Source organism: Musca domestica, unplaced genomic scaffold (assembly GCF_030504385.1).
Source record: "Musca domestica strain aabys unplaced genomic scaffold, Musca_domestica.polishedcontigs.V.1.1 45, whole genome shotgun sequence".
NCBI lineage: Eukaryota > Metazoa > Arthropoda > Insecta > Diptera > Muscidae > Musca > Musca domestica.
Window position 1 is genome coordinate 5,545,593 of NW_026712335.1, and position 25,317 is coordinate 5,570,909.

The 25,317-nt window shown below is 34.3% G+C and overlaps 1 protein-coding gene across 2 annotated transcripts; it reads right to left on the reverse strand.

The window, feature by feature from the left end:
* Positions 1-1,968: 1,968 nt before the first annotated feature.
* On the reverse strand, positions 1,969-25,174 carry LOC101888841 (carboxypeptidase B). Of its 2 annotated transcripts, XM_059127521.1 has the most exons (7): positions 24,822-25,174; positions 24,107-24,446; positions 8,140-8,455; positions 2,969-3,280; positions 2,800-2,910; positions 2,569-2,723; positions 1,969-2,502 (listed from the first exon to the last, which is right to left on the reverse strand). In XM_059127521.1, exons 2-7 carry the CDS (start codon positions 24,214-24,216, stop codon positions 2,211-2,213), a joined length of 1,296 nt encoding a protein of 431 aa, XP_058983504.1. In that variant the 5' UTR covers positions 24,217-24,446; positions 24,822-25,174; the 3' UTR covers positions 1,969-2,210. The 2 variants fall into 2 exon arrangements, with proteins under 2 accessions (XP_058983504.1, XP_005187959.2); XM_005187902.4 differs by having other exon boundaries at positions 24,107-25,174.
* Between the last annotated feature and the right edge of the window lie 143 nt (positions 25,175-25,317).

The following is a 25,317-nucleotide window of genomic DNA, read 5'->3' on the forward strand; positions in this document are numbered from 1 at the left end:
CGGCCACCGCGACGCCGGTTTCGATCAAGTCGCTTCTTTACTTTTCGTACCATTTCTGCTGGTATTGCTGTTTTCTTCCGTCCACTTCCTTGACGTCGAGCTACGCTACCAGTATCACGGCAACGAGCGATGGTACGAGACACAAATGATTTATTTACATTTAAATGCTGGAGTGCTCTAACGATAGTCATTTGTGGTTTTCCAGCCAAATATAAAGAAATCACACTATCACGCTTGATTTCCATCAGGAATAACTTTTTTTCTGGAAAATTTTCACCTAAGTGCTTTTGTGCGCTTATAAACAATATAATGAGCTGTCATTGGAATAATTTTAACAGCTGTCGGACGAATGGCTTAGAACTGACAGCAGTCTTAAATTGGTTGCTATTTATACCCTACACCACAGGGTGGTCAGGGTATTATGTCTTTGTGCATTTGTTTGTAACAGGCAAAAGGAAACGAGATAGACCCATAGTTCCTTTTGATGATCTGCATAGAATCACTTTCTGAGCTGATTTATGCATGTCAGTCCGTCCGTCTGTCCATGTATTCTTGTGAACAAAATGCAGGTCGCATTTATTATCCGATTAAGATGAAATTTTGCAAACAACATTTGTTTGGCCCAAGGACGAACGCTATTGAAATTGGAGATAATCGGTAAAAATTTAGATATAGCTCCTATGTATATCTTCGTCCGATTTTCCTTTTATCGTTCACCAAACGTGTAATATCAGCCCGGATAGTATAGAATTTTGTACATACAACCAAATTAGGCCTGAAAATAAGTATGCCAAATTTGATCGATATCGGTTCAGATATAGCTATAGCTCCCATATATGTTGTTCATCCGATTTGTTATTTTTATCCTCCGCAGCCGTAATATGCACTCTGTAATAACAATATTTGGAGAAATATATCAAATGCAGCTTTGCTAAGTTTTATCGAAATCGGGTCGGATTTGGATATAGCTCCCATACATAACTTCGTCCGATTTACATTTTATTGTGCACCAAACGTCTAATATTTGCCCAAATGGGATGAAATTTGGCACATGCGACCGATTTGAGTCTAGAAGCTAGAATGTCAAATTTGGTGAAGATCGGTTCAGATATAGCTATAGCTCCCACATATATTGTTCATCCGATTTGTTGTATTTGTTACCCACAGCCGTAATATGCACGCCGTTACAACGATATTCAGAGAAATATATCAAATACAGCTCAGAAATATCTTTGCCAAATTTTATCGAGAGCAGTTCAGATTTGGATATAGCTCCCATATATATCTTTATCCGATTTCAAATTAATTATGCAACAAATGGGCAATGCAATTCCGAATTTAAAAGATACAAATGCTTCGGCATATTTAGTCCTTTGAACTTTAAATAATAATTATAATCATAGCTTGTATGATTAAATTCTCCCATAAAAACTTTTAATTGTTATGTGGAGCTCTACTAAATTAGCAAAGTGGTATAGGGTATCATAAAGCCGCCCGACTTTAGGACTTTTTTTTCTGGTTTTTAATATAATATCGAAGTCATATCATGCACTATGCAGCAATGTTATTTTATTGAGGCTTTTGTACCTCTAGTACCAATACTGAAGGAGGCTTATGTATCTCTAGTACAAATACTAGATGTACAAAAGCCTCTTTCAAAGTTCTCAAATTGAGATTACTCTATAACCATGATACGCATTCAACTAAAGTTCATAATTGGTATGATCTACTTCACATACATTCCCAATATAAACTTTTTTTACGGAATCACTAGTAAATACGCATAGTGGTGTAGGGTATCATATGGTCAGCCCGCCCGCATTTTGATCTTACCTTACTGATTAGGTATTTAAAAGTTTTAACAAGATTTTCCATCAATTGGCTGTTATTCACACCTTTCAATTTACCTCATCGTTTAAATTAAAAAAAAAACATCTTATTGTTTTTTTTTTGTATTTTATTTAAAATTAATTAACAATTAAATTAAATACTAAATTATGATATGACAATTAAAATTTCACTAAATTCATTTGACATGCAAACATACACACACATAACTGGTGTATAATACAAATTTCTTAAAAAAAAATATGAGTATAAAAATTTTTGAAAAAAAAATGCAAAATTGCGTTGTATGTAGCATTAAAATACTCTAAATCTAAAGTAGGCAAGCCAGATTGCTCCTCAGCTTCACACCATGTGAAGCCTATTTAAAATAAACTAACATGACGTACAAACTCAACAAAACCAGCAAAGGTCTCCTTGCATATGTGGATAATGTCATTCGATGCCACTTGGAAATTCTCTCCTGGCAACTCAAGAGTAAAGGACATGGGAATGCCCAAATTGCCGTAAGCATAATCATCAAGGCCACCGGAAGCCTCATACAAAATATTTGCCGAAGTACCGACAGTGTACGAAGTGCCACGGTATTTGGCAATCTGGCTGCTGGCACGCAACGCCACCTGATGCAAGAAGCTGCGGGTGGGTGCAAAAGCATTTCTGTAAGACAGGAAATAATTGTTTAATTAACATTTTCCGCTCTGGAGAAAATATGAATCCGCTCACCTGGCATAGCCGTAGGGATAGAAAATGAATTTGCCAAATGAATGGACATCCAAGCTAAGCTTTACACGATGGCGATTGTATTGCAAATAACGTGAAATTGCCGATGTTTCCGGTTCTGAGGCAGGTGAAGTACCCGAGAAGACTTCAGAGCAAAGCTGAAAGGAGATTGGAAATACAAATACAGTTAGTTCTGTTTCAATGTTATTTTAAAATCTATTAAATTTCAATTACATTTTGACTGGCACCACGCAAATTCCAATTATTGGGGAAATTACGATTGATATCCACACCAACACATGAACGACCGGGATAGTGGTGTCTGTTTTTGCGCCAGAAACGATCCTGAAAAAAAGAGAAATATAAATATTTTGCAAAGAGAGGAATTAGAAGGTATTCTTACCGTCGTAAATGTGTATTCATAGCCATCGGGATTGGCCAACGGTAACAAGTACAACTCAACATTGTTGAGCACCTTTTGGAAGGCCCGAATGTTGGATAACATTTCATTGGCAAAGTAGAGCACAGACAGGGGAGTAATCCACTCACGACCATGAACACCAGCTTGCATATAGGCTACACGACTAGGACGCACACGACTATTCAACGAAATAGACAGGGCGGCCAAATGACGTCCTTCGGAGGAACGACCCAACGATTCATAGCGACAATACTGTGGGTAACGAGCGGCCAAACCGTTCATGAAACTCAGGATCTGTAAAAGAAATAGGAACAATGAATTTCCATTTGAAAAGCATATCTAAAATACGGTGTCTGTTCAAAAAGGGTGTCTAATTTGTAATTCTTAAGAGATTTGTAGGCTACAATTGCTGTTTATAAGACGGAGGTTTTTAGAAATTAGTACTTAACGAAATTCAAAAGTACACAATTTTGTACCATTATGAAATTGAAACCAGTAAAGAAAGTCTTAAAGTCGGGTGGGGCCGACCTTATGATACCCTACACCACTTTGCTAATTTAGTAGAGCTCCACATAACAATTAAAAGTTTTTATGGGAGAATTCAATCATACACGCTATGAATATAAATATAATTTAAAGTTCAAAGGACTAATATGTCGAAGCATTTGTATCTTTTAAATTCGGACTTGTATTGCCCATTTGGAGCACAATTAATTTGAAATCGGATAAAAATATATATGAGAGCTATATCCAAATCGGAACCGATATCGATAAAATTTGGCAAAGATAATTCTGAGCTGTATTTGATATATTTCCCTGAATATCGTTGTTACGGAGTGCATATTACGGTTGTGGGTAACAAATATAACAAATCGGATGAATAATATATATGGAAGCTATAGCTATATCTGAACCGATCTGCACCAAATTTGACATACTAGCTTCTAGACTCAATTCGGTCGAAAGTGCCAAATTCCATCCCATTTAGACAATTATTAGACGTTTGGTGCACAATAAAAGGTAAATCGGACGAAGTTATATATGGGAGCTATAACCAAATCTGAACCGATCTCGATAAAATTTAGCAAATGTATTTCTGAGATGTATTTGATATATTTCCCCAAATATTGTTGTTGTAGAGGGCATATTACGGCGGCGGTGGACAAAAATAACAAATCGGATGAACAATATATATGGGAGCTATACCTATATCTAAACCGATTTCGATCAAATTTGGCATACATATTTTCAGGCCTAATTTGGGTGTATGTGCAAAATTCCATACAATTCGGGCTGATATTAGACGTTTGGTGCACAATAAAAGGCAAATCGGACGAAGATATATATGGGAGCTATATCTAAATTTTGACCGATTGAGGATAGGGTTCGTCCTTGGGCCAAACAAATGATCTGTGCAAAATTTCATCTGGATCGGGCAATAAATGCGGCCTGTACTTTGTTTACAAAAATACATGGACAGACGGACAGACGGACGGACGGACATGCATAAATCGACTCAGAATGTGATTCTATGCAGATCATCAAAAGGAACTATGAGTCTATCTCGTTTCCTTTTGCCTGTTATAAACAAATGCACAAAAACATAATACCCTGACCACCTTGTGGTGTAGGGTATAAATATGGCGTGTCTATTATTAATAAGATGGTAAGAGGGAGTTTATTGATAGGTACTAAATAGTACGAAATTTTGTACCACGGTCCCATAGACAGATCTAAATCTTCTAAAATCTATAAACATAAAAAAATAGCTAACTTCAGACGGGCCGAACTTTTAATATCCTCGAAATTCCGAAAAATAACACTTAAATGAAAACTGTTTTATCCTAGCCTGATCTTCAAATACGAAAATTTAAACAATTCGGGTGAATAATGTCGCTAAAATCAAAATATCAAGAATATCAATATCAAAATACCTAATAAATGGAGTTATCGTTATATGGGGGCTATACGAAAAGGTGGACCTGCATACGAAAATTTTTTATCGGAAACTGTAAATACGAAATTTGAAACAATTCCGGTGAATAATGTCGCCAAAATCATAAAAATAACGAAAATCGGAAGGTTCCGTTATATGGGAGCTATACGAAAACGTTAATCGTCACAATCCATTTACAATTTAACCTGCCTACTAGCAAAATATACACGTGTGCAAAATTTTAGCCTTCTATCTCAATGCATTCGAAAGATAGCTTGATTACAACAGACAGAGAGACGGACAGAGAGGCAGACGCACACTTATCGATTTAGAATTTTACAATGATCCAGAATATACTTTGTAGGGTTTATCTTGAGCATTTCTTGGAGTTACAAACGGAATGACAAAGCTAATATAACCTCCATAGAATGGTGGAGAGTATAATAACTGACCGAATGAGAATCAACGGCCAGACGAAACATCTAAAGCCATAATCCTTCAACTTTGTGCGAGGGTCAGATTCGGTCCATAGACGTGTGATTAGGCTGGGTTTTTTGAAATTCAAAGTACAAAGGGTTCGAAAAGTACTAAAATTTACTATAAATGAAATACTTTGTATTGGACAAAAGTAATAGCCTAGAATTCTGAACTTTGGGATGAGAGTCACTAATGTAGTGCAGAATCGGACGTCGGACGAGTGGCTTAGAAATGACAACAGTCTGAAATCGGTTGCAGTTTTTTATCCTGTATATACTTTGTTAGGTCTACATTTATAATTTCGATGAGTTACAAATGGAATGCCGAACTTAATATACTCTCCTACTATGTATGGTGGAGGGTATAAAATGTGAAGGGAGATTGCGATTTTACTGCACATTTTTTAAGGATGCATTTCAATACAGATACAGATAAAATCTTTATATTTTGTATGAGAATCAAGAATCTAAGTTCGATATATGAAAGAAGTTTGGATAATTTGTACCAAGTGTGTGAACTGTACTAAATGGTACAAAATTTGGAACAGTTTGATTTAGGGTGAACGAATGAAGTTGGAATCTTGAAATTTAGTATTGCGGACTCTGTTGGTGGTTGGTTTGTGATAAACCGGTGGTTGTTGAAATGTGTCCTACAAGTGCACAAAAAGTACTATATTTAGTACAATTTGCCATTGGTGCTTGAAATGTGAAATTTGGTATTGGAGGCGCTGGGCATATTGAGGTGTTTTTGGTAATATGTAATATAATTGTACGAAAAGTACAAAATGGTACTACTTTTGGTATTTGGTGAAGGAATAAAGCTGAAATCCTAAAATTTGATATTTAGATTACAAGTGGTATCTGTGTTTGAGATTTGATGGTGGCTTGGAATTGCGTTCTATGTTTGTACGAACAGTACTAAATGGTACTAAATTTTTGTATTTGGTGAAGGGATAGGTATCTGGAATTAAGATACAGAGGTGGTTTTAGAAATGTGTGCTATAATTGTACGAAAAGTACTAACTAGTACTAAACTTCGTATTGGATGATGGAATACAGCTGAAATCATGAAATTTGATGTAGATATCACTGTTCGAAAAGTACTGAATTGTACTATATTTGGTATAAAGACATTTGGGTAAAGGAAAAAAGCAGAAATCCTGAAATTTTATATTTAGGTTACTGATGGTATCTGTGTTTGAGATTTGGTGGTGTTTTGAAATTGCGTCCTATATTTGTACTAAAAGTACTAAATGGTACTAAATATAGTATTGGGTGAAGTGATAGGGCAAGAATCCTGAAATTTGATATTGAGGTCACTGTTGGTATTTGGAATTCAGAAAGTGTGTATAATTGTACGAAAAGTACTGAATTTGTTATTGGGTGAAAGAATATAGCTGGAATTATATACACATTTCCAATACCACCTCCATATCTCAATTCCAAATACCAACAGAGACCTTAATACTAATTTTTAAGATTTCAGCACTATCCCTTCACCCAACACTATATTTAGAGTCAGTTAGGACGCATTTCCAAAACCACCTCCATATCTTAACTACAACTACCAACAGTGACATCCAGATCAAATTTCAGGATTTCAGCTTTATCAAATTGATAATAGCTAAAAAATCGATCTTTATATAGAGAATTGTTTTATGATGTCTTATATATAATCTCTAGGAGGTCTTCTATCAGTAGAGGAGCTTTAAGGGTCCTTCTTTCTGTAAAAGACTTTTCAGACCTATTTTGGTATAGAATGTCTTATGTAGGGTTTCTTACTACGGAAGATATGGAAGAGGTCTTCTTTCTATGGAAGACTTTTAAGAGATGTTTGCCTGTGGAAAACATTTGAGAAGTACTCTCTCTCTCTATAAAATACCCTCAAAATTTTCTTCTTTGTATTGCAGAGTTTCAGGAGCTTTCTTCCTTCCGGAGATGTTCTCCCTATACTTTGGTGGTTGTATTTTTTAATTTAATGCCTTGAGACAACCTCTAGAACCTCCTTTTTATAGAAGATAGTCCTATATAGGCCATATACCCTAGAAATTCACATATAAACATAAGATTTATTGGGGTTTTACTCTTAACAGAAGTCTTTATAAGGGATTCATTTAATATTAGTCCCTTAGGATTCCCTTCTACTATCTATCTTTCTAAAGCTTTTGGAGGATTTTCTTTCCAAAAACCTGCATGTGGCATTCTATATAAAAGACATTTCGAAAGTTTCTTTGAAGAAGTTTGTTACACAATGAAGAATATGTATCTATCTTTCGAAGGCCTTCTGAGGATCTTCTGTCTAGAAAACCTGCATGTGGTATTCTATATAAAAGACATTTCGAAAGTATTTATAAAGAACTTTAAAGAAGAGATATCGTTACCCATTGAAGATTATTTCCAGGTCATATGTCTGAATAATGCCTCTCAGAGAATTTCGGTGTCTATAGACATCCTTACAAATTCATCGATGAGCTGGATAATACATTTTAAAGGTATTCTAGCTATAGAAAATCGTTAGGAGACTTTTGGAGGTCGCCTGCTTATAAGAAGTATTTTGAAGGTTTTCTATCAAACGAAGAAGTTTATTTAAACAATACCTTCGAAAGGTGGAAGACCTGGTAAGAGGTATTCATTCAATAAAAGTCGTTTAAAAAGACTCCTAGGAGATCCATTAGTGATATTCTAGCTAGAGCATAAGTTAAAGTAATTAAAAAGAAGAAAATAATAATTCAAAATCTTACCTCTGAGTATCTGGGGAAGTGGGTAAAGAATCCTCTAGCCTGTCTTCGTGTACGGCTGTGTTCACATTCACTGCCCACACATCCAGTTATGGTTTCATTGAACGATTTCATTTCTTCCATCAGTGGTTTGGCTTGATACGAGACACCCAATTCGTTGAGTCTTTGCTCAAAAATCGGTTGCATGACAGGACTAACCGATACAATTGACATGTTGCGTGATAACAACCAGAAATCCAAATCAACATCTTGGGTCTGCAATTCGACCATATATTGGAAGGCGCCATCTTTATCGTGGAGCACGGTATATTTGTTGTAGCTGTAAATATGAAGAAAAAATAATGTTATGAGAGGAATACAAAACAATGGGAGAAGGAGGAGGGTATTTGTATTTTGTACTAATTTGTCTTAATCTTTAAATCCTTATTCTTTTTCTCATTCAAGGCCCAAATAATTGGCACAAAATATCTCATGCCTTTAAATAAAAATAATTCTTGGAATATAAGCCAACATCTGCTAAAAACTAAATTTAAATATTCTAAAAATTTGGCCTAGAAATTCTCAAATTACCCAAAAACATTCAATTTGAGCTAAGACACATACAGATACGCATACATATGTTTTATAGTGGCATCACTCCACTCTTAAAAGTAATTCACACATTAACACATTTAATTTGGCTATTATATTATTGTTTAATTTAATTTTAAATCATTGATGCGCATTGTCACACAAAACATCACAACCCTGAGGAGTTAAATCTCTAGCCAATAAAACTATGCAAAAAAATCTTCATAAGATTCCTAAACACCGGAATTACGGCGAAGAAACAAATAAATCGTGAATATCAACATTTTATGGAGTCGAGTATGTCGAGTCATTTAACAACTGCCATTGTTGTGATGCTGTAAACAAAGCCACGCGGGGCAGGGAGGGAGGCATGGCAAAAAGGTTAATACTTTTTTATGGTAAACAACTTCATAGCCATTATCATTAGCATGTTGATGGACCAGCAAACCGATAACTGAGATTGACTAGACCGGCTGACAAACGACAGACAGACGGACAGGCGAACAATAACAAAAAGGGCCAGACCAGACCACAACTACAAATAACAAAATAATTTATTTATCATTCACAACATGTTGTTGTTGTTGGTTTTTGGTATTGCGGTTGCCGGTCATTTGCTGTCATCGATGGGCATAACCTGTGTTATACATATGTATATTGGTATGCTGGTATATTATTAACATATTTTATTTAATTTTGTTTTGTTAAATATGTTAATGTTTTATTATTTTTTTGCTTTTTTTCAATAAACAATTATAAATCTTTGTAACACTTTCAAATAATCATTAATCAATAATGCAACATAAATAAACAACGTTGTTGCGGATGAATTTTCATAAATATGCCGGACTCTGGAGACAAGCGTGTTAGGGGCTAATTTTCTGCTAATAGGGGGAAGGGGGAGTTGATAACAAGTTTGGCCAGCTTTAAAATGACGTCAAATAGTTAAAATAATTTTAACGAATATTTTGTTAAAATATTTATGCACTATTCATTCATGTCATTTTTGAAGTGACCTAAAGCAGTATCGTTGAAATAGGGGAAGGGGAGCGACTTAGAAATATAGCACCCCACCATGTAAATTTTTTTAGAAGATTTATTTCTTATTTTGTTCATTTGACCGGTCAATTTCAATTTTTATTTGCCAGATCTGCTCAAGGTCTTCTTTGTATATAAGACAAAGAAAATGGAAAAAAGCAATAAAGTCATCAATGCAATCTTCAACATATGAACAATGTTAAGGACCTCCATGACCTCGTCCATACATGGAGAACTTCTTAGATGCCTTCTCTGTATGGGAGATCCCTTGTACTCCAATAAGCTTTTCACCTTTAACCAACCAGGCGGTGGTAAATTTTATCTTCTCTTCACATTTTTTTTTTCAAATTCTCTTTTCTATTCCGACAAATAAAAGTACCTGTTTTGTTGAAATTAAATAATATGTTTTTTCTTGCACCTTGAAATTTAAAATATATAGGCTTATGCGTATAAAACAAATAATTATCCAAAAATATGTTTAACCTTTTTTGTAAAATTTACCACCACGTCATAGGTGTGGGGAATTGAATAGTTCATGAATATCTTCTTTAGACCTTCAATATCGGAAAGGTCTCCAAGAACTCTTTTAATCATAGAAGAACTAGCAAGCTTTTCTATGTAAGGAATAAAGACAAGCCAAAGACATTCTATATATTAAAGGCGTCGCGAGGTATTCTTTTCAAAAAAAACTGCACTGTAGATGGAAGAGCTCCAGGAGGTCTTCTTTGAATGAAAGGACCTTCAAAAGGCTTCCAGGAGGACTTCTCTCTACTCTCAAGGGTCTTTTATGGTCGTAAGACCTCCAAAAGATCTCCACGAAGTCTTTTATGGATGTAAGACCTTCCCTAGGTATTCCATGTTGGGAATAATCATTATATATTTGGAAAACCTCGAAGAGCTCTTCTATGACAGAAAGACCTTAAAGAGGGTAGGGACAATGGTCTTCTATATATAGATTTGTTCGAATTGGTCACCTTTAGCACGAATTATGGCCTTCAAACGGCCAATGAAACCGTCACACGCTGCCCGAATGTTGCTCTGCGGTATTTTGGCCCATTCCCGGCGAAGCGCTTGCTTGAGGTGATCGACACCTTGGTATTTTTAGTGTCAACCTTGCTTTCCAAAATACCCCAGACACAATAGACCAACGGATGGGTATCCGGAGGTTTTGGTGGCCATTGTGCGCTGGAAATGAAGCGAGAAACCCCATGGTGTAACCATTCTTGATTGGCGCGTGCTGAGTGCGATGGTGTTGAGTCCTGTTGGAATTTCCAAGGTCTGCGGCCAAAATGTTTGCGTGCCCAAGGCTTTAATACACCCTCCAGAATATTTTCACGATAATATTCGTCATTTATTCTGATGCCACGATCGATTAATACCAGCGGAGAGCGACCATCGGCTATTATGGCGGCCCACACCATCACCATGGCCGGCGCTTGAGTTCTAGTGTCCAACCGAAGGTGCACATTTTCAGCTGCCCTCTTTGACAAGTAAACACGATCATTTTGATTGTTTACAAACTGCTGAACAACGAATGTTTTCTCATCAGAGAAAACCAAATTCGACAGTTCACCACTTTCGGCCAAGCGAAGCAACTCTTTACCTCCTTTGAGTCTATTTTTTTCCGCTGCGGTGTAAGTTCTTGCACTTTTTAGATTTTCAATGGCTTTACCACGAGCTCATTTGTATACCCTACACCACAAGGTGGTCGGGATATTATGTCTTTGTGCATTTGTTTGTAACAAGCAAAAGGAAACGAGATAGACCCATAGTTCCTTTTGATGATCTGCATAGAATCACATTCTGAGTCGATTTATGCATGTCCGTCCGTCCGTCCGTCCATCTGTCCATGTATTTTTGTAAACAAAGTACAGTTCGCATTTATTGACCTATCCAGATGAAATTTTGCACAAATCATTTGTTTGGCCCAAGGACGAACCCTATTGAAATTGGAGATAATCGGTCAAAATTTAGATATAGCTCCCATATATATCTTCTTCCGATTTGCCTTTTATTGTGCATCAAACGTGTAATATCAGCCCGAATAGTATGGAATTTTGCACATACAACCAAATTAAGCCTGAAAATAAGTATGCCAAATTTGATCGAAATCGGTTCAGATATAGCTATAGCTCCCATATATATTGTTCATCCGATTTGTTATTTTTGTCCTCCGCAGCCGTAATATGCACTCTGTAATAACAATATTTGGGGAAATATATCAAATACAGTTCAGATAGACATTTAATAAATTTTATCGAGGTCGGTTCAGATTTGTATATAGCTCCCATATATAACTTCGTCCGATTTACTTTTTATTGTGCACCAAACGTATACTATTTGTCCAAATGGGATGGAATTTGGCACTTACGACCGAATTGAGTCTAGAAGCTAGGTGCCAAATTTGTTGAAGATCGGTTCAGATATAGCTATGGCTCCCATATATACTGTTTATTCGATTTTTTATATTTGTTACCCACAGCCGTAATATGCACTCCGTAACAACGAAATTCAGGGAAATATAAGAAATACAGCTCAGAAATATCTTTGCCAAATTTTATCAAGATCGGTTCCGGTTTGGAGATAGCTCCCATACATATCTTTATCGGATTTCAAATTAATTGTGCACCAAATGGGCGTAGAAGTCCAAATGGTCTTCACTCGGCATAGATGATCAAGTGATATTTTCTCAGGATAGAAATCCAAGGGATGTTCTCTCTGCATAGAAAAACGAATGATCTCTGCTCTTTGTATATTGTGTAAATTATCAGTTCACTCTATTTAAAAGAAAAAGTTGTCTCCTATCTCTGTATAGAAGATCAAATGATATTCTCTCTCTTTACGGAAGAGAAAGTTGTCTCTACATATAAGAACCATGTTCTTTCTCTCAACGTAGAAGCCCAAGTGATTTTTCATAGATCATTGATGTGCAAAACGTATCACACCGGCACTGGTTATACGCTTATTCTCTTTACTCTCTTTTCGTGAGCGAATTTTGATGGTGAGTTCTCAGATACGCTCACTCTTAATTTAGTTTTTGCACAACATTGTTATAGATGACCAAGTGGACTTCACCCGGTATAGTTTGCCAAGTAAGGTGTCACTATTTGAAAGCAAAAAGCCTTTTGAAAATGTGAAAACGCATAAAAAAGCGTATTTTTAAAAAAGTTATATTTTCTCTGGATAGGAAGCCAAGGGATTTTTTCTAAGAATTGAAGAGAAAGTGTTCTGTTTTCTATAAAAAAAATAACATGTTGACTCCTATCTACGTATAGAAGATCAAACGACTTCTCTCTCTTTACAAAAGAGCAAGTAGTCTACTATTTCTATGCAGAAGAGCCAGTGGTCTCCTTTCAGTATGGATGACAAAGTATTTCTTTATATCTTTGTGGAAAACCTGTGTAGGAGAAAAAGAGGGCTACTGCCTGTGCAGAAGAATACAAGATATTTCTACTCCTGAACTACCTTCAAAGTATCTTTAAGTTATTGTAACCCTTGAGAGATGACTTTTATGTAAAATCTATAAAATGTTTTTTTTTTCTCGAGTGTATTTCAAAACTCCTACAAAATATGCACAACAACACCGTACAAATTCGTCACGTGATTTAGCTAACACTGCATATCAGCAGCATGCTCATTATAAAAACAATAGTGGAGATGGAAAAACAACAACAAAAAACACCTGCTTTTTTATTTTTATCAAATGACAAACTATATATTTTTTTATATAAAAATAGTTTTAGTAAATGGAGATTTTATTATATTGAAATTCCAACGCCATATCTAACGACAGAAGTCGTCAAACATGATTTCTGTTTGTTTTATTTAAAATAAAACAATAAAATAAACAAATATTTTTTACTAATAAATATTATTCACTTGTGTTTGGAATTTTTTCAACTCATTGATCTGACCTTACCCTTCATTTAGCTTTTGGTTGTATTCAAAGAAGTGCGACAAAGAAGCTGACGGCAGCTTTGGAAAGGCGGAAGATTTGTAAATCACAGATGATTCGATTCGTTTACTTTGATCTTCACTTCTTGCTGACTACCAGACACTGCTGATGGATAAAAAAACATTAGAAGATTAATAGGCAAAACAATGGCTGGTTGATTAATTGGCCAACAGTGGATTAACATCAATGAGAACTAAAACTTTAATTAAGACATACAAATGGTTGTATGTGTTTTCAACAAGTGTTGTTCGTATATATTGGGAGTGGTATAAATTACCAAATCAAATTTAATTAGAATAAAGAAGTCATAATTACCGAATTTCGGAAATTTATTAAACTTCTTGTTATTTTGAATTTTATGTTTTGATATAAAAAATTTTAAATATTGAAACTTGACTCCATTACCATTGATAAATGTCTGACAGATCTGCATTCCGGTCACTGCAAGGCAATTTTTGACAAATGAATAAACGATAATCGCCAATAACGGAGATAATTGAGAAAGAGAAGCCAACAGCCATGAATGAAAATGTTGTTATTGCACAGTGTGTGAGGTTGTGATTGTTAAATTTTTACACTGCTCTACAAATAACAGACTTAACTGAAAATAAAATATGTTATAGAGGGTGAGATGAAAAAACTGCAACCAATTTCAGACTGCTGTCATTTCTAAGCCACTCGTGAGCTGTTAATTTTTTCCAGTGATAGTTCATTATATTGTTTACAAGCGGATAAAAACATTTTGGTGAGAATTTTCCAGAAAAAAGTTTTTCGGAATGGAATTGAAGCGTGATAGTGTGATTTCTTTATATTTGGCTGGAAAACACCAAGTGACCATCGTTAGAACACTGCAGCATTTAAATGTGAATAAATCGTTTGTGTCTCGTACAATCGCTCATTACCGTGATACTGGTAGCGTAGCCCGACGTTAAGAAAGTGGACGGAAGAGAACAGCAACATCAGCAGAAATGATTCGAAAAGTAAAGAAACGACTTGATCGAAGCCCGCATCACAGTGGCCGAAAAATGGCTCGTGAGCTGAACATATCGCAATATTCCATTCGGAAAATATTGAAAAATGAGCTCGGGGTAGAACCATTGGAATTCCAAAAAGTGCAATAACTTACACCGCAACAGAAAGAAAATTGACTTAAAAGAGCTAAAGAGTTGCTTCGCCTGGCCAAAAGTGGTAAACTGACGAATTTGTTTCTCTCCGATGTGAAAGCATTCGCTGTCCAGCAGTTTGTAAACAAACAAAATGATCGTGTTTACTTGCCAAAGAGGTCAGCTGAAAATGTGCACCTTCGGTTGGCCACCAGAACTCAAGCGCCGGTTATGGTGTGGGCCGCCATAACATCCGATGGTCGTTCTCCGTTCGTATTAATCGTTCGTTCGTATTAAAACATTTTAGTCGCAGACCTTGGAAAAAAAGAATGGTTACAAAATGAGGTTCCTCGCTTCATTTCCAGCGCATAATGACCACCAAAATCTCCGGTTACCAATCCGTTGGACTATTGTATCTGCAGTATTTTGGAAAGCAAGGTTGGCACAAAAAAATACCGATCACCTCAAGCAAGCGTTTCGCCAGGAATGGGCCAGCGTGGCAGCGTGTGACGGTTTCATTGGCCATAATTGATTTCAAGGCCATAATTCGTGCCAAAGGTGACCAATTCGAACAAATCTAAACTTATTCTAAAATTTGATGCTATTTCCAATGTTGTTTACTTTCATTCAATAAAATCTAAAAATGTAAAAATTATGGCGTTTGACTTTGTTGCATTTTTTTTTTTCTCATCCTGTATAGGAGAGCCTGAACGACATCTTCTCCATTTACTAAACCTTATGAAGCTCTGAAAAAAGGAATTTCCAGGTCTCTGTAAGCATGATCAGATGCCTTGATCTTCTGACTATAAAACAATTTAAAAAGCAGCTAAGTTCGATCGACCCTAACTTTCAATACCCTTCACAATTTGGAAGGAACTTGATAAAGGTTTAAAATTCCGCTACCCTATCAAAAATTTGTAATATCAGGTGTTACAGTTATATAAGGCTATACGTAAATGTGTACCTCTACAGTGGACCAATGTTCTGAACTCCAATTACCAAATTTGAAACATGTGACACAAACCACCAAAATACCGAATATCTGGAGGTACACTCACATGGGGCCATAAGAAAACATGGACGTCCATAGCCAATTATTTGCTCAAGAAGGTAGCGCCTACTATGAACTTTAAATACCAAATTTTGGATAATTCTGTTGAAAAATCTGGATAAAAACCTTAAAATACCGAATAGTGGGAGGTACCCCCCCCACGTAGTAATGGTCCAGGGTCCCACACCATACATATTTAAATATTTTTTAGGAAATTTTGCTTGAAAATCTCAATTTTTTGTCGGTTTGTTTTCAAACAACTTCAATATTTAACCATTAGTAAATTAATTTCTTAATATAGTAAGCCATATTTATGTGCTCCTATATTTCATATTCATAAAAATATCCGGCAAAACCTTTCTCATTGACTAGTAGAAAAAAATTAGTATACTACATAAAACCAAGTATACATATAAAATCAAAACAATATTTTTTATAATTGGGTTGGTGAACACACATACAGCCCATGGGATTATTTTTACCTTCCTCTGGTTTAAATCGATTTGTTAATAATTTCATATTTATTTTTCACACCCCCAGATTGGTTGTAGCCCAGTGTTATTGACCTCAGTTTATATTCCTTTTACACTTATCGTTTAGGTCAGTATAATTATGCCACAACTCACATCAAGACACCTGAAGATTGAACATTTAATGTTTTTACGCCAATGTTTTAATGGCTGTGGGCGATGCAACACATACATACTTACATGTGTCGATAAATAAAAAAATTAACTTTAATTTAAATGTTATTAACAAGAAAATTTAATTGAAGAAATCTTTGGCTTTTTATTCACGTTTTTATTTTTTTGTTTACAACAATAACAATAATTAAGATGAATTGGATTTTAATTATTTATGGGATGGCAAAGTAGCACTTGTTCATCGTTTTCTTTGGTGACAAGTGAATGTTGTATTATTTATATATTTTACTTGTATGATTGTAATTTTTAATTAAAGTGAATGTTTGTTTTATTTTAAAATGTTTAATTAACCAATTAAATATTTTAAATAATCATTAGATCAAAAACAATAATTCATGATTTTTCTATCATTAAATGATTGATTGCCATATTAAGGACATTACTAGGCTAGTATGCAATTGGATTAATTGTGGTCATATAAAGGGCAAGGTTTTTGGAAATTCGCCCTAAAAAGTATAAAATGTACTAAATTGAGTTTTGGAGCGGAACTTCTGTACTTTTTGAGTTAGCATCTTTAACTTTTGTACTGGTTATAGGTAATACAAATAGTGAGATGAAGTTGTTAAAACTAAAAGTGTACTATGTACATAAAATTGGAATGTTGCAACTAGAATCTTAAAATTTGTTTTTTGATTATCAAAATTAAGATGTCTGCAAAGTGTATCTTCAATTATCGTACTTTTGGGTACTAAAAATATACCAAAAGGTATAATTCTGAAATTTGGCATAAGGGCCAATGTACATTTTAAGGTATAAGGTAATGTGTACTAAGAAAGAAATTTAAGAAATAATTTTACAAAAATTTAAAACGGTATATTTTTATGTACTTAAAATCGTACCTAAAACCTATTTCGAGTTTTAATTTCAAAAATCGCACTTTTTATGTACTAAACACGAATTAAATGCAAATAGTTAGAATTCCAAATTTTTATACCCTACAACACTATGTGTTGGGATATTATAAGTTTGATTGGGCCAAAAATTATGTAACACCTCGAAATATTGATTTCCCACATAGGAAAGTATATATGGATCTTCCTATCTCGCCGAGCTGAGTCGATCTAGCTATGTATGTCCGTCCGTCCGTCTGTCCGTCTGTCCGTCTGTCCATGTTAATTTGTAATCACTCTACAGGTCGCAATTATGGTCCGATCTTCACGAAATTCAGAATGAAGGTGGGGATAGGGTCAGAATAGAACCCTATTTCTTTTGGAGAGGATCGCATAATATTTAGGGGTTGAAATGGACCAAAAACTGAAAAAAATCCTGATTTTGCAGTTGCTCTACAGGTCGCAATTATAGAACAATCGACGCGGAAATTAGCATGGGGCTAGTGCTTAGGGCTGTGCAGAAGCCTTCCAATTTTGGTGGTCATCGCGTAATATTAAGTGGGTGAAAAAGGCTATGACATGTGAGTTAAATAAAATCAAATTTTCCATTAAACCGCGAATATTTTTAATCCCGGCGAAATCACAAATAGACGAACAGGTCAACTCTGACGGTTACGTAGATGCCGATCGTAAATATATCGGATGTATATAGCGAAATATATACAATGTGTATGCACAAAGAAAGGGGATGTTAGCTAGAATGCTTATATCTCTAGAATGGCTTAACCGATTTCGACAAATTTTGTCAATTCAGAATGCCCTCTTAACATAAAATTATAAAATCTAAAAAAATCGCATAGAAAGATGCCTATAATGATGTTAATATAGATTTTGTAGTATGTTGTGACATTTTTTTATTTTTTCATATTTTTTATCGCATGCGATTTTTTCAATTTGACTTATAATATGGAATTTTACATTTTGTAATATTTTTTCATTTTATAACACAGGTTGGGGTTATTATATACAGATTACATCCTCACAAAAAAGGGTAGGATTAGGCTTGTTTTCAAAGATGTCCGCAATATATTTAGGAGTTGAAATGGACCAACAACTAAAAATGTTCCTGCTTTTGCAGCCGTTATAAAGTTAACAAATTGAATCCTAACGAAATCTCGCATGAAGTTAGAGTTTAGTATAGCGGGTAGAATGGTCCACTACTTTTGTGTGTAAAAATACCAACATTACTTACAGGCGATATCCGAAATACACAAAAGGTGAACTTTTGGCTTTTTTATATCGTAGACAACCAAATCGTATAGATGAGTTTAAATTTGGTGATGCAGGGGGGCCTCTTGCTTTTGAAGTTGATCGCAATATGATAACCTACAGCACTATTTATGTGAAGTAGATCACACGAACTATGAACCGTAGTTCAGTGCGTATCATGGCTTTAGAGTAGTCAAAATTTGGGAACTATATCCCACTTTGAATCGATTTTCAGCAAATTTGATGGAGGCCTTTATACCTCTAGCCACCAAATAACATTGCTATTAGTGCATGATATAACTGCGATAAGAATTATATTGAAAACTATTTATTGGAGCAATAGATATAACTCGGTCCTGGTCTCACCAAATAGAAAAATTCGGAATCTATCCAATTTGAGCTCATATTACAAATTGTCCACCATCAATAACCGAAAAATCGGACGAAGATATATATCGAAGAAATATAAAAAGAAATCAATAAAATTTGGCAGAGGTATTTTCGAGCAGTATCTGATGCCCGGTATCAAATATCATTGTTATGGAGTTCATATTACGCATTTAAGGGACTTAAAGGCCAAATCGGATGGAACATATACATGAGATCTGAAGCTGTATCTGAATCGATTTTCACCCAAAATTTGAAGTACTTGCTTTCAGGTTGAATTCCGTCGGAAGTGCCAAAATTCAGTCCATTTGAACTGATATTAGCCATTTGATGCACAGAGTGCAATTTACTCTTGTGACTTTAAAACCAAATCGAATGAAACATATATATGGGAGCTATAGCTATATCTGAACCGATTTTCATCAAATTTTAAGTACTTGTTTGGGAGCTATAGCTATATCCGAACCTATTTTCTCCATGTACTTGCTTTTAGACTAATTTCGGTCGAGTTAACCAAAATTCAGGTCATTTGACTGATATTGGCTATTTGGTTCACAATTAACCCACCAATGTCAATAGGGTTCGTCCTTGGACCAAACAAATATTATTTGGAAAATTTCATCTCAATCGGATAATAAATGCGACATGCAAAAATACACAAAAATACACGGACGGACTGACATGCATAAACCGACTCCGAAAATGATTCTATGAAAACCACTGAAAGTAACCATGGATCTATATCGCTTCCTTCTCCATGTTACAAACAAATGCACAAAGACGCCACATAGTGGTAGGGGTATTAAAAATGTACTTAAACGCTACCAAATGACAAAAATTCGAAAAAATGTAGCTAATAATCTTAAATTTGGCCTGAGTACAGTGTAAAACCCGTACTAAAAAATTACTAAACATAAATATATTGCTAAATCGGCGTAAATCGTATTTTCTTATAGTAAAATGGTACCAACTGAACTAAACACGAAGAAATTCTGAAATTTGGCTAATATATTTAATGGGAAGGGGTAGAAACAGCAGATTGTACTTAAATTCACTGTTTTGTTGCGAAAATTCCGAATTTCTAAAACTTAAGTGTTAACACTTACTATGCAGAACACTATTGGTGCGGGGCGTAAGATTAGATAAAGTTCTTGGAAATTCGTACTAAAAAGTACTAAATATTTTACTGTAAATACGAACGAACGAAAAGCTTTCTAGTACAAAAACATTACAAAATAGTGCAAAAGAGTAGACCAAGAATTTTGAAATTTGACATGAGTATCAAATATATTTCTTATAAATTGAAATGTCATAATTTTGAGATTTCAAAAATTGAAATTCAGATCATAAGTTGGGAAAATTGAAATGTGAAACTCGATTGGCGTAAGACCTTCACAATGAATTCGTGAACATTGTGGATCGGAATTTTGTCAAAAATCATTTCTTAAAAAAAACTGATTTTTCTAATTATTTTTTGATCACCATGTAATTATTAGTATTTTTGAATTAAGAGTTTTATTTTTTCCAAAATTTTCCACATTGACTCCTTCATAAAACAAATTTCAAATACATGCGACTCTAGTTCTTTCCCATATGTTTCTTTTAATTCTCCCCATACGAGTTATGATTCTTATGAATATATAATTTAGTTCTTCGTGACATTTATTTTTATTTTCTTTAAACATAACTAAAACAACAATAAATACCCATTATTAGCCTTCAATCTTTCGAACACGTTTCATTTGCATACCTAGATTCATCGAACTTTAGATGAAAACGTATTAAAAACAAATTAACTTTAAGAACTTTTAATTTAATTATATATTTATGATATTCAAAATTTGGTTAATTTTATTTCACTGTATTCACTGTTCTTGAAGAACTTGACATAAATATTGGTTGATTATCACAATCATAAAAAAAAAATATTAACCAACCAAAGATTGATAATAGCTTTTGTGGTAATAGAATAAAAACATGATTTAGCATTTCTTTGTTAAAAAGAAATTGTGTGGCAGACAGCATGTCTCTAGGGGAGAATAGAATTCTAACACGGGTGTGTGTTTGTGTGTGCAAATTAAATCGTTGATGGCCCACATGATATATCTTTTGTTTTAAGAGATTTCAGTTATTTCGCAATTTATTCGATATTCTTAAGAATCAATTCTATATTAAAATATGAAAGACTTTTTTAAATTTTCACCTGGTAACATAAAAATCAATCAGCACATGGTTTTCATTTCTTTTTTTTTTAAATTTTAAAGTTGATTTTCTGGTTTAAAGTGGAATTTTTAGATAATTTTTTTAGGAATATCAAATGTAGTTTTAGTATGTTTTGTCAAACATAATACCAAACGATGAAGTTTGATGGTGTTTGTGAAATCATTTCGGGGAAGAACTTATTAGCCCGGATTGATGTTGTGGTTAATAAGTCCAAAATCATACGATTTTTGAAGAAAAATTTAAATAAGAGGCAAAGCACCGGCAAATTAATAAAAAAACTAAACTTTACTGCAAAAAATATATGACATTTTAATGTCTTTTAAGGAAGGGATGTTTTGTATTTGGAGATGTGCGCAGAATATTTGGGGAATAAAATGGACCAAAAATAGAATTTTTGCGGATTCTGCAGTTGATCTATAGGTTTCGAAGTTGCTGGGCTAGGTTATTAGATGAGTGTTCCCAAAAATCCCTTTTTCTTAATAACAGAAATATTGAGACGCACGAAATTCGAAAAAAAACGACGGCTGATTTTATTTATTTTATTATTATTATTATTGTTATTTTTTTTCTAATTTGGTTTTATTTTATATTAAAACCAACCTGTCATTCTCAACCATATCCAAGAATCACAAAATTTTGAGAAATATTTCCCAACATTTAATATAGAATATTTATAAAGAGCTTTAGACCACTTCAAGTATATAAAAGAAGTAAAAAAGTGTAAGTTCGGCCCGTCCGACCCCTCCCTCCACCTTTAGAACGAATTTAGCCATATTCAAAAAAATAAAATCCGTTAAAAATTCTGTTAAAATCTTAAAAATATCAAATGTACCCGTCATATTAGGATCTAAACGACGATGCGGGCCTGAATAGGCAATTTTTGTCATAAGCCATTACAATATTCAAATGCAAAACTTGAAAAATAATCGGTGAATAATGTAGCTAAAATCATCAATACGGGAGGTACTATTATATGGGGGCTATACCAAAATGTGGAGCTACACAGACAATTTTCTATCTTAGGCTGCAGTATCCATTACGAACTTCGAATACCAAATTTCAAACAATTCCGATGTATAATATCGCTAAAATCATCAAAATACCGAATATTGGAAGGTACCTTTATATGGGGGCTAAACGAAGACGTGGACCTCCATTATGAAGACGTGGACCTACACAGACAGTTTTACGTCTTAGGCTGTAGTATCTATTTCGAACTTTAAATACCGAATTCCGATTAATAATGTCGCTAAAATCATAAAAAAGTAGGGAGGTACCGTTATATGGGGGCTATACCAAAACATGGAACTACATGACCCATTTTCAATACCAGGAGTCCTGCAGACATAATATGCATTTGTGTAAAATTTTATCAACATACTTCATTTCGTTCGGAAACTAGAGGGATTTCCACAGACGTACGGACATCGGTAAATCGAATTAGAATTTTATGCTGATTATGAATATACATTCTTTGGAGGTCTACGACAAATAGTTAGGGATGTTACAAACGGAATGACCTCCTTTTCAAGGTGGTGGGTATAAAAAGCAGCTAGGTTGGGCTGGGCCGAACTTTAATTACCCTCCACTATTAGAATGAAACTTGCAAAATGTTAAAAAAGTTGAAATATTCCTATAGTTTTAAAAATTCCGAATATCAGGTATTACGTTTATATGGAGCTATACGAAAACGTGGACATTTACAGCCGAATTATCTGCCTGAAGTGCCTCCAAACGCCAAGTATAGGATAATGCTGTTGAAAAAATACATCCCCCTATTTAGAATTGTTTCACAGTATACTATTTTAAGTTCTACAACCTAGATCATTCCTTGGCACTCTCCAACTTTTTTCCATAATACTGAAAAAAAATGTTTAGATTACGAAAAAATTGATTTCAGCATCATATACCTGAATTTGTAGATCCCATTAGTGTTTCAAAATGTCAATTTAACCTTTATATGGAAGATATACCAAAGATTTCATTTTTTGATCAGGTATAAAGGTATATAGGAAGGTATATATTGCATTCCGAATCCAAAATGTCTGTTAAAAATGTTTTCCGAAAGCTTGAAAAATTCCTCAAATCGAGAGTAAGGTTCAATGGGAGCTATATCAAAAACATGTTTAATTTTGTCTATTTTGGCACAACAACAATCATCAAAATACCGAATATCGGGGGTACCGTTATATGGGGCTAATACCGAATATCGTGGACCGATATAGCTCATCTTCGATCTTGACCTGTCTGCAGATAAAATACTGATTTATGCAAAATGTTAGCTTCCTTTCTTTACTCGTTTTGACTCTAGCGGGATTACAACAGACGGACAGGGCTAAATCGCCGTAGAATTTTACGTTGATCAAGAATATAAATACTTTGTTATGCCTAAAATTATTACTTCGATAAATTACAAACGGAATGACGAACTTAATATACCCTCCATACTATGTAAGGCGGAGGGTATGAAAAGCCTATTTACCTGTCATCTGCTTTTAGCTTTTTTTATAATCTGCTGAGCTTTTCCGGTATTTTATTAGTTTTTTAGTATGGGACATTTTTTCAAAGAACGCACATTGCAACATTAGTTTTAATATCCTGAAATGGATTTCTTCCAGAAAAACATGGCGTCTATAAAAACATATATATCTCTAGCCATAATTCTGAGGGTATAATAAAATTTTATTGTAAATTGCGTTTATATGTACTAGGCCCTTTGGTAAATCCTAAAATTTAAAATCTCTCCAAAACATCCAACTTTAACTGAATAGGTGATTTCAATTATGGACAATTAACTTATCCCCATTTAGTTAAAAAAGAATATGAAAAATACAACTTACCCTTCATATCCTGCCAAATTACTGGCAACAGCTGTACTCAGCACAGCCATGGCAATGGCTAGAATTAATTGAAACCGCATTTTGAATTTATTGCTGTTGACACTGAGCATGGATGGATTGGGAGTCAGGGAGTGGGTGTTTGGATTTAATTACAACTTATTAAAGTTAAACACAATTTACACAAATAATTATTTGTAATTTGGTTTAAAAAAAATACAAATAATTTATTTATTTGTTTAATTGGTGACTTTTGTTTTTCTGTTGTTGTTGTTGTTTTTGTTTCTCTTTTTTATGCAACTCGTGATTTACACTGAATATCGTTAAATGTTTGTTTTTAACACTATTTTGCCAATCGCATGCATTATTCAACTAAAACGAATGAATGAAAAAAAAACGTCCAAGGCGGTAACACATCGCCAACACTGTTTGGATATCTGGAACTGAGCTGCTTCGAGTAGATTAACGCAGTTTATGGTATTAGCCGTACTTTGTACGTACAAAATTCAGTCTTTAAAACTCAATCGTTTCAGGTGGGAAGAGAGTGAGAGTGATGGTACGGAGGACGGAGAGCAAGAGGGCATTTGTCTAAATATTTATAAACACTGCATCCAAGATGAGTTAATGTTTCTTGGCCAAAAGCTGGGTAATGCGGGGTTTCAGTTAATTTATGTAATTTCATTAAGTTTTAATTATTTTGTTACTTTTTCCCGCTTACACTATTGTTATTTTTATATATTTTTTTCAAAATATTGTTTTTTATTTGAAACACAAGTTTTGTTGGTTATTGATTTTTATTTCATTTTTTTTCCTTCTGATCTTAAGCTGTATTTAGCGATTAACGTCCGATACGCTTAGGTTAACGCGACAGACTGACAATCATGCAAAACTTAAACTTAGAAGGAAGACGTTACCAAAATATCTGCAAGATTTCAAATAATAATGAGATGAGAAACACAACAACAGCGCCAGCAGCGGCAACAACACCAACAGCAATTAAATCGAATCAAATAAATTTCGACCAAATGAAAAGAAAAAACCGTAATTCATATACAAATTTTTGTTTTGGTTTTCTTATCTAGTTTTTTTTTCATTTTTATTTTTTGAAAAGTATGATTTGTCGTTTTTTTTTTTCAAACTAGACAAGTAACTGTGTGAGTGTGATTGTGTGTGTGTGTGTGATTTTGGTTTTCTAACATTCGTTCGTAGGTACA

Bases quoted from the DNA above. Each gene is read 5' to 3' on its own strand.
- LOC101888841 (XM_059127521.1), bottom strand. From the start codon at position 24,216: ATGCTCAGTGTCAACAGCAATAAATTCAAAATGCGGTTTCAATTAATT. The intron at 3,281-8,139 runs GTAAGATTTTGA...TTTCTTTTACAG, and splicing joins ACTTCCCCAGATACTCAGAG to ATCCTGAGTTTCATGAACGG. The intron at 2,724-2,799 runs GTAATTGAAATT...ATCTCCTTTCAG, and splicing joins TGCGTGGTGCCAGTCAAAAT to CTTTGCTCTGAAGTCTTCTC.